General features: G+C 45.0%; 1 protein-coding gene across 3 annotated transcripts in view; it reads left to right on the plus strand.

The window, feature by feature from the left end:
• The window catches only part of CACNA1S (calcium voltage-gated channel subunit alpha1 S), a 3,469,037-nt gene extending 3,459,090 nt beyond the window's left edge, over nucleotides 1-9,947 (plus strand). For all 3 annotated transcript variants that reach the window (XM_044076603.1, XM_044076604.1, XM_044076605.1), the window contains one exon: nucleotides 9,281-9,947. In XM_044076603.1, coding sequence (XP_043932538.1) covers nucleotides 9,281-9,541 — 261 coding nt within the window. In that variant the 3' untranslated portion in view covers nucleotides 9,542-9,947. The remainder of the gene's footprint in view (nucleotides 1-9,280) is intronic.
• The last annotated feature ends 225 nt before the right edge of the window (nucleotides 9,948-10,172 follow it).

Consider the following 10,172-nt stretch of genomic DNA (forward strand, 5'->3'; position numbering starts at 1 on the left):
ACATGACATAGACTGGTCACCAGCAGAGTACCCCAGAGCTTTTGCTGGGCCTGCTGTTGTTAGGCAACTACATCTCAGAAGTCAACACTACTGTTCAAGGTTTCCTGCTCACCAAGTTTGCAGATGACTGTAAATTGGGAGCTATTATAGATCCCTCCAAGACACTAACATCTTTAAACAGGATTTAACACAGACAAATGACTGGTACCAAAACCATGGCCTAAAATTCAGTTCCAAAAAATACATTATAATTCTCTTTGGGAAACTGCCAACCCAAGTTAAATTACAACATTGATAAAACATCCCTAAGAGTCAAACCAGTAATAAGGGATCTGGGAACATATGTAGACTTTAATCTGGCCTTTGACCAACTCATAGCTAAGATAGTAAGAAAATCAGTCTGTCAACCAACTTATAGCTAAGGGTATGACATCGAGGTCCAAGGAAATTACAGTACTACTTTACGTGGTCATTGTCGGAGCTGTCATTGAATACAGTGCCCCCTTTGGTATGTATCTAGCAAGACACTTGAAACATTTGGAATACCACAAAGATTTACCATCAGGAGAATTTAGGGCATGAATACCATGTCCTGCACTGATCACCTTAAGGCTCTGTCTCTGTATTCAGTCTCTTGCAGATTGCTGACTGGTGGTCTTTACTTGGCTTACAGGGCTTCCTCAGACCCAGCCCTGATGGAAATGTTGCATATGTACAAAACAAACAGCTCCAGAAACATTAGATCCAGGGATCTAAACTTTGCTTGTGACATAAACAGAACAAGCCGTAAAGACAGATATGTGTCCCAAAGGATCCCTGTACTGTGGAATAAGCTTCCCATCCAAGTAAAACAGAGTTCATTCCTGACTCAATTAAAAACAAACCTTGACAGTTGCATGGTAAAGTGTAAATTTACCCCCAGTCTGGATCCCATGTCCATTATGGCTAGAGGCCATCAATAAGAAAAGTATTATCCTAACTAACAACCCCATTCAAATCCGTGGTTACCTCCTTAATAACACCCCCCCATATAAATGCCCATGATACTCGGAACCCAAATGGTTTAGGGTGTGCAGCTTGTAAGGGCCCTAGTGGTTGTTAGCCTAGTAACAAACTATGAACCTGTAAATAAACAATGCCAAACTTTAAAGTTCCATATCCTGTTATGTAATTGTATTTATTAATATTTTGTTGACCAGGTTAGTTATCTGACTGTTTTCAGGGGAGACCCAGTGTGGTGTTCATAATGACCAGGGACATTTTGCCAGGGCAATAGGGAAGTATTTTTTAAGTGAGTATAAATGTATCTGATCTTATCCATGTCTTCATTCATCACCACAGGGTCTTGGATCCAACATCGGATCCGAGCCAGAAATATTCAACAGATGGAGCCAAAGCTCTAGCTCCTCTCTCTCCCATAATGCACTGCTGCCCTCTAATCCCCAGATCTCATTTGCCATGCTTCCTTTATAGACGCGCATCCTCTGGCTGTGGCTGGATAAGTACAAAGTTTCTACTCTTTTTCTTTGCTTAGCTTAGTGTTGTGGTTTTCTGGTGTAGGGTAGTTTAGTTTACTGGTTTTATAGTTCCTTCCTTCCTGTTAGCTTAGTTAGTCTGGTTGTGTGTGTGTTGGCTTTTGGTGCCCTTTTTTCTTCTTTCAGCCGTTAGGGCTTATCCGGTTTTGCATAGTTGTCGTTTTCTGTGTTAGTTGTAGCAGTAGATTGTTAGAATGCCTGATAGGCCTGCTGGGTTTAAAAAGTGCTCCTCGTGCGGTTGGAAAATGCCTTATTCTGATACGGATGAGAAGTGTGTTGATTGCTTGGGTGCCCACACCTGAAGGATGAGTGCGACCTTTGTTCTGCATTTAACCCCAGGGCCTTAGTGGAGCACCGCAGCAAATTACTCCTAGAGAGTCTGGTTCAAGGGGGACCCTTTGTTTCCCCTTCAAAGGCTTCATCTTGTGATTCGAAGAGGAAGACCCCTTCCCTTCAACTGGTTCCCGCCAAGAAACCATGTCTATCAGACCCAAGCCTCCAGATCCAATCTCAGCCCAGTCCGCCTCAGGTTTGAGGTCTTTGGAGCCAAGAGCCACGGAGCAATTGGTCAGATCCAGGTCCTGTCCGGATCAGAGACCCTTGGATTCGACCAAGGTGGGGCCAGCCTTGGATCCGACTGGTTTGTTGGGTCCATCTGCTGAGGCTATTAAGCCTTCAGATCTAACAGGGTTGTCGCATCTGATTGTAATCTTGGAGGGGCCTGCCATCCCTTCCACCTCAAAAAAGAGATCTCAGTTGGCTTTGAGACATAGGAACCATTCCCCAGAGACTGGAAGTAGATCAGGGAGGTCACCCTCCAAGTCCTCCCACTCCTCTTCCTCCTCAAGATCTTCTAAGAGTCTTCTGCCCTCAGACTTGGACAGGATGATGATGAGTTTTCTCAAGGCCTAGACAGAGTTGGGTCTCCTGGCTTCTCCTTTCCATCTTGCCAGCGGAACCTCTCCACCCCCCCCCAGCTTCTCGTTCTCCTCCTCCAACCCTGCCGGGTTTGGATTCTAGGGACCAGGAAGTTAGCAGCCAGATTCCGGAGAGGCTGAGTACTCACCCTTTCTCATTCCTGCCAGGGTCCCTGGCATATTCTGTTTCTCCACCCTTGGAATGGGGGGTGCCTTGTACCGGAGTGGTCGATGCCAGCTCCATGCGGGGAGATCTGGTACTATCTTTTCAGACAGATCCCTTCCTCTCGGTTCTTTGGCTTTCGATAGCTCCTGGCTGGTATTATCCAGGGGTCGGGGAGTTGTTTCCAGGTGCGTTCCTCCTCTCCAGGGGACTTCTCCCTCTGACGTGGGGAACAGGCCCACTTCCAGCCCCTCGGTTTACAGGGTGGTAGAGAGGACCTTCTCCAGGTCTGGAGTTTCCTCTGCCACACCTCCGGATCCCTCCCGGCCTCTCTCTACATCAGCTGGTGAGGCCTCACATCCTGTCTGGGGGTCAACCCTCCCGATCGAGCCTTCAAGGTGTTTCCTCCCCTCTGAAAGTCCCTGTCACTTCCGAGTCCTCCCCAGAGCCCCCAGCAGAGGAAGTTCTTCGTAAGAGGAAGTGCAAAAGGATGCACTTGAACTTCCCCGTGAAGACTGTCACCAAGGATATGGACACCGAGGAAGGAGATGGGTCCCCCAGATCTCCGCCAGATGATGTCTCCTTTGCAGACATCCTTGAGCGTCTGCAACAAAATAGCAGATGGTCTCCCCAACCCAAATCTTTGGAGGAGTCCATATTTCTGAAGGCCTTCAGAATGGGCCCCTCTACTTCCTGTGTGCCCCCTGCTGACTGCCAGCCCGGCCTGGAAGGAACCAAACAGAGTGGAATTTGTTCCATAGAGGGCCTACAAATTCCTTATTCCTCCTGTGAATTGTTTGTTCTGGAGTAAAAGAGTACCAGTCAATGCCATTGTGGTTGCCACTGACACAAAGAAGGAGCTAGCAGAGCAGAGCTCCACAGTCCATCCCCCGAACAGGGAGTCCTGGGTGATAGAGCATTTTGGGACGTGGGTGTATGCCTCAGCTACCTTTGGACTGAGAACGACAAACTATTTAGCACATTTTTTCTGCCTCCAAAGGGATTTGGTCCAAGAGCTCTCCACTTCCCTTGCAAGAGTTATTGTTGGTGGAGAGCCTCAAGCAGTTGTCTCCCAAGCTTTCCACTCTGACCTCTCTCATGAATTCTTCAATGAGGCTAATCTCCAGTGCTGTGGAGGCTACCTACGAGCTGCTGGGATGGGCATTGCCTTCCGATGTCAAGCCTGGCTATGCTTGTGCAGGTTCATGGAGCCCATTAAGGCATCGTTTATTAATGCCCCCTTCGATGGTTCCACTCTCTTTGGACCCTCTGTAAAGGACATTTTAACCTGCAGCGAGCAAGAAGGGAAGACTCTGTCTGTGGTAGAGATCAAGCTTTTGGACCCCCAGAGGTCCTTCTCAAAGACCCAATGGGGAACCAAGAAGATGTGGTTCCATAAAGCGTAGTCTCCCTTTCAGGATGCTCCTGACAAGTCCTCTTCCAAATGCAGGGGAAGAGGTTTCAATGGATGGCGATGCCCTTGAGGCAAGGGTGGGTCTGCAAAGTTAGGGCTCCAGGGAACCCTTCTCTGAGCAGCCCAGTCAGCACTCCTGAAACATTGACTAGCTGCTCTACCCTGGAGGTAGTCGGGGGTCGCATTTCCCTACACCCACTAGCCTGGACAAACATCACTTATGATCAGTGGGTGTTAAATATCTTTTCCAGGGGCTTTTTCATTCCCTTTTCAGAACCCCCTATGATAAGACATTACCTCCCAGATGTTCCACCCAGTGAAAGGGAGTTGGCCATTGTCGCTTTCGTGTTGGGACACAAATAAACAAATCTTTTTGGGTTCTGTTTAAGTAGCTTTATTATGTACAAACACATTACTACTGTTGACTATTGACTCAAACTTAAGTAACTTATATACAGTTATGACTATGATCATGCATGCTTACTCCTTAACTGCTTCTGTAAAATGGCACTAAGGTTGTGCACTTGTGCAGGTTATATATGTGCACATACAGCCTTGCATGCTTCTTAAAGATACAAGCACACACATTTTACACTCTGATCTACAGCCATCAAAGAAATTCAACAACTTCTTCTAAAAAGAGAAATCAAAGAGTCCCAGCAGGACAAAGAGGATCCAGCACTTACTTTTGCTTCTTCTTAGTACCAAAAAAGATGGGGGACCTACACCCTATTCTGGATCTCAGTGAGCTCAGTCTTTCGGTGAAGCAGTCAAAGTTCCGGTTGGTCACTGCTCAGTCCATTCTGCCACTTTTACACAAAGATGATTGGATGTGCTTTGTGGATCTCCAGGATGCGTACAATCACATCAGAATAGACATGCATTCCAGGAGACATCTTCTTTCTGGCTAAGGGCCAATCAATACCAGTTCAGAGCCCTATCCTTCAGTCTCACCACAGCTCCCCAGGTGTTTACCAAATGCATGGCAGTGGTAGCAGCTCACCTGCATCTGCCAGGGTTCTAGATCTTTCCATACCTTGACAGTTGGCTCCTCACGGCACCTTTGAGGCATCGACTGACTCAGGTGATTCAGTATGTTCTTCCCCTCGTTCGTCAGCTGGGGATAGCCATCAACCTGGCAAAATCCAATCTGATCCCCAGGCAATGATTGGAGCGCTTTGCCTCTGCACAGAATTCAGTTGATATGGGAACAGGTCACACAGATTTTGGACCTGTAATGCCCCCAAGTTCATTTGGTTTTTCAGGCTCTTGGTTCCATGTCCTCGGCCATTCTTCTTGTTCCTCTGGCCAGGTACCACATGTGTGTGTTACATTGGACTTTAGCTGCTCAATGGTCAGCTCTCCTTCATACTCTGTCTACGACCATAAAACTGACGCCTGTTTGCAGATGTCACCTCCAGTGGTGGCTTCAGTCGCAGGATCTCTCTGTAGGCAGACCCTTCTCTTTCCCTCTGTCCATGGCCATAGTGACCATGGACACCTCCCTCCTGGGGTGGGGCTGGGGCATTTTTGGGAGAAGACCATCCAAGGCACGTGGTCCTCAATAGAGACCAAGTTGCATATAAATATTCTAGAGATGAGGGTAGTTCTTTTGTTGCAAGCCTTCCAGGACTACCTCCCTCTAGGGACAATTGCAATCCAGACAGACAAGATGGCAGTCGTCTGGTATGTCAACAAACAAGGGAGAACATGCTCTTACCCATTGTGCAGAGAGGCTATGAAAGTGTGGGAATGGGCTATGTCCTCCGGCTGCTTCCTTATTGTAATGCAGATACCCGGGGGATATGAATGTGTTGGCCGACAGGCTCAGCAGATCTATCTTGAGACTTCTCGAGTGGCCCCTCAATCCTTCAGTGGTGAAGCAGATTTTCGACCATTGGGGGTCAGCCTTGCTGCAAACGTGTTTCCTGTCCAATCAACCACAAATGAAGCAGGTATTTCGCCCTGATTCCCCCCTCAGGGGGAGTCACCAAGGGACGCTGTAGTCCATGATTGGCCACCGGGTCTCCTTTAAGTGTACCCTCCTCTTCCCTTAATACCTAAGGTTCTGCAGAAAGTGCAATGCCTGAGGACGTCCCTTATCCTCATTGCCTCTTTCTGGCCTTATCATCTGTGGTTCCCCTTCATCAGGTCTCATCTGAAGTATCCACCATGGATACTAGATCCTTGTCAGGACCTGATTTTCCACCCATCAGGGCTTCCTCTCTCAAACCTTCAGACCCTTCCCCTAACTGCATAGTTTCTGCAGTTCCAGTGATAAACAGTCCAAGCTAGCATCCCCATATTAAACGCATCATTTTGGTCTCCCAAAAAACCCTCTACTAGAAAAGTGTACAGCAATAAGTGGAAAAGGTTTTCGATCTGGGCTAGGAGCAGGAATCTAGATCGCTTTTCTGCTTCGGTTTCAGATTTAGTTTTGTTCTTGTTTTCCCTTTTCCAAGATGGAGCAAGTTTTTCTGCTATTAAGATTCAGTTGGCGGTGATTTCTGATTTTCATGACAGCTCTGAATCCACCTTTTCATCTAGGCATTGTAAGGTATTTATGAAGGGGGTCTCTCTGCGTCGTTCTCCAATTAAGGACCCATCGCCTCCTTGGGACCTCACGTTGGTTCTGCAATCTCTGATTAGGAGTCCCTTTTAACCTTCCAGTTCCTGTGATCTCAAGTTTCTGTCTTGAAAGACGGCCCTTCTGGTCGCTATAACTTTAGCTAGGAGTACCTCAGAATTGCAAGCTCTCTCCTTTACTCCACCTTACATGACCTTTCACCTTTCCCAGTGAGAACAAATCCCTTCTTCTTACTCAGGGTTGCTTCCAAGTTGACCCTTAATCAATACATTCAGCTTCCAGTATTCTTCCTCAACTATTCCAACAGAGGGGTGTATATCCTTCATATCTTGGATGTTCACTGACCGCTTTGGTTCTATTTGCATAGGACTAAAGATTTTTGTAAGTCAGAGCAGGTTTTTTTTTTGTCATCTTTTCTGATAGCAGATGTGTCCTTCCAGTCTATGAGGTCACTATTTCTAAATGGATATCTAGCTGCATCTCTATGGTATGCAATCTGAACCACCTGGAGGTTCCAGTTCATGTTAGGGCCCATTCTACTGCCTCTGTGGTGACTTCTTAAGCTTTTGTAGCAAGGTTTTCTATAGATGATATCTGTGCTGCTGCCACTTGGCCTAATCCTCACACTTTTATAGAACATTATAAGCTGGATTTAATTTCTAGGAGTAGGGCTTCTTTTGGCTCCACAGTGCTCTGGCATGTCCTTCCTTGAGGCCTTCCAGGATGTATGGTAGCTGGGGACTCTGACCCTGTGGTGATGAATAAATATATGGCTAACATCAGATAAAGAGTTATGTACTTACCATAACTTGGCATCTGTGTTATCGTATGTCTTCATTCATTACATATTTCACCCACCATCCCCCCACCTGGTTTGATCATGGAGGAAGTTGGAGTGGTTTTCTGTCTACCTTGGTGGGACTAGCTCAGGATTATGTTAGCAAACTCAATCTGGAGATTAGAGGGCAGCAGGGCATTATGGGAGAGGGAGGAGCCAGAGCCTTGGATCCTTCTGTTGAATATTGCTGGCTCGGATCCAATGTTGGATCGAAGACCTTGTGGTGATGATTGAAGACACAGGATAACACAGATGCCAAGTTATGGTAGGTACATATAACTCTTTTTTACTTGAGTAAAATACTGCTTATGTCATGGAAACTAAAAAAAAAAAAAAAACACTATAGGTTCTTTTACAGTCACCTGAGCTACCACCAGCTCAGGCAGATGGAACTTCAGTTTAACATGTCATCTGAAAGACACCACCCCAGGAGTACAACATCTTCCTTATACTGCACTGCAGTGTCAGTACCAACATATTAATTTAAGCACCTGGCATGTGGATAGAACCTACAGCCTTCAGCTCTTTCATCTTCAAAGGCAAATCTGCTATCTACTGAGCCAATATTCTGTCTAGAACTAATATTTGGAATGTGAAAAGTGTACCTGATGTATGGCCTTCACTCTTTATTGTTTCTGGCTTTGCCCATGATTCTTGACATGCAATGTTCATAGGTTGGTACTAGGCTATCGGCCCTAGGGCCTATGCAAGCCTAGCCATAACAATTCCCTGGATATTTCTTCCCACAATATTTACTTCTCTGGACCCCTGTCTAACAGGGCGACTGACATGATCCCGGGGTGAATATAGGTTCATAGGTTGGTACTAGGCTATCGGCCCTAGGGCCTAAAAGTTTGGGACGGACAGTTTCAAACTCACATACCTACTGCTCAAAGGCAGAGGTGCTACCACTAGACCAAAGAGGCACTAAAGGGTTAATATAGGTTCATAGATTAGTACTAAGCTAACTGCCCTTGTGAGCCATTTTAAGGCTAGCCAATTATCTCTTGTGAGATTCAAACTCTGCACCTTGTGTTTGTAAGGCAAACACTATGTGTTAAAGAAATCTTTTGGATGTAACACAAAAGATACCCAGGTCCGGTGAAACAATAAATCGACAGAAAGTAGTCAGGTAAAATGCTTTAATCCAAAAGTAAACACTGTAATCACGAACAAATCAACAAAAAAACATTAATGCCTCCGATATTACGTTTTAGTTTGAAAAGACTTCATCAGATGTGGGTTAGCTCTTTGTCAAACTCTTCTTTTCTCCTTCACAGTCCTTTCTTTGCCCGCGGCTTGTTGTAAAATCAGCTTCACGTTTTCATAACCAGACCTGGATACCTTTTGTGTTTACTAGTTGATTTTTGGTACCTTTTGGATACGCTTTTGGATTAAATCATTTGGATGACATTCATTGTTTTGAAACTGCTAGCTATTTTATTTTTTTTTTGTTTCCATGAAAGGGCAATAATACAGTGAGAGCTGTGTGCCTTCCTTTCTAGCTTCTAGCTCCTATTTGTGTGCGTATGTGCACGTCTGTGCCTCTCTTTAAACATTATATAGAATGTACAAGTCCAAAAATGTTTGTAGCATTTTTAACTCCATGCTGTTTCAGTAATTTTCAATTAATGTTAAGTACCTTGTATGTCATTAGTGTCCAGTGCAGATAAATATTCCTAAATGTATATATCAGGCTTTAATAAAATGATGGGCTTCTGATTATGTTTGTGTATCACTGCTCATGTGTCTAGCCTTATTATGTTTCTGTTTTCTCTCTCTCTCTCTCTCTTTTTTCCTTTCTTTTTTCTTTGTGTTTCCTAAAGGCACTGAATTTTGGTGGGCTTGGGATTTTAGCAGATGACCCAAACTTTGTCAGGGTAACCAAGCAGGAGATGGCTGATGCCTGCCACATGAACCTGGAAGAAGTGGATAAAGAAGCTATGCAGTCACTCAGAAAACAGAGAAGCCAAGCAGAATCTCCCCTTTCCTTCCAGACAGACACCTCCAAGATATCTCTGCAGAGCATGAGGGAAAATGATGGTTCAGCTGTCAGTATGGGATCGTTTTCTGTTAGCCAGCTCTAGATGGGTTTTATAAATCTAGGAGTCTGTTAGCACCACAGATTTGTGTGTCTTGTGGACAACATCACAAATTTGTGTGTATCTGTAGTATTCCTTTGAGATTTACTTGATGGGCACTATCTTGAACAAATTGCATCTACCTGTAAGAATTTGTACTTATTTCTTTGTTAATCAGATGGGCTAAGCACTGTCATTTTAAGCAAGAAAGAGATGCAACTGTAAACAAAAACTCAGGAATACATAGTAAGATTTGTTGGGAGAATTGCCTTCTAAACCTGAACAACAAGGGTAGAACCTCAGTTCAGAAATTCATTGTACATGACAATTAAAAAGACAGTCAAAGGAGTAACGTTGTCCAGACAATGGGATCTGTGGTATGTGAATAAAAGGAAATCCTGAGAATGATAAATGGGATTTTGGTTTTGTGTTTTTCTCAGCAACTGGAAGTGTGTTAGGCAACTCACAAGCAGTAGACACGTTTTGTGACTGTTGCACAGAGACACAGTAGAACTTGATCAAATTACAAACACATATAGTGCCTAAAGAGCTGGAATTGCAGTTGGTTACAACTTTGTGTTAATTCCTCACAGGCAGACAGCAGGTTCCTATTCCGTGCCTTTAAATTTGTGCAGAA

The sequence above is a fragment of the Protopterus annectens genome, chromosome 7.part0 (genome assembly GCF_019279795.1).
Source record: "Protopterus annectens isolate FY-2018-M chromosome 7.part0, PAN1.0, whole genome shotgun sequence".
NCBI classification, from domain to species: domain Eukaryota; kingdom Metazoa; phylum Chordata; order Ceratodontiformes; family Protopteridae; genus Protopterus; species Protopterus annectens.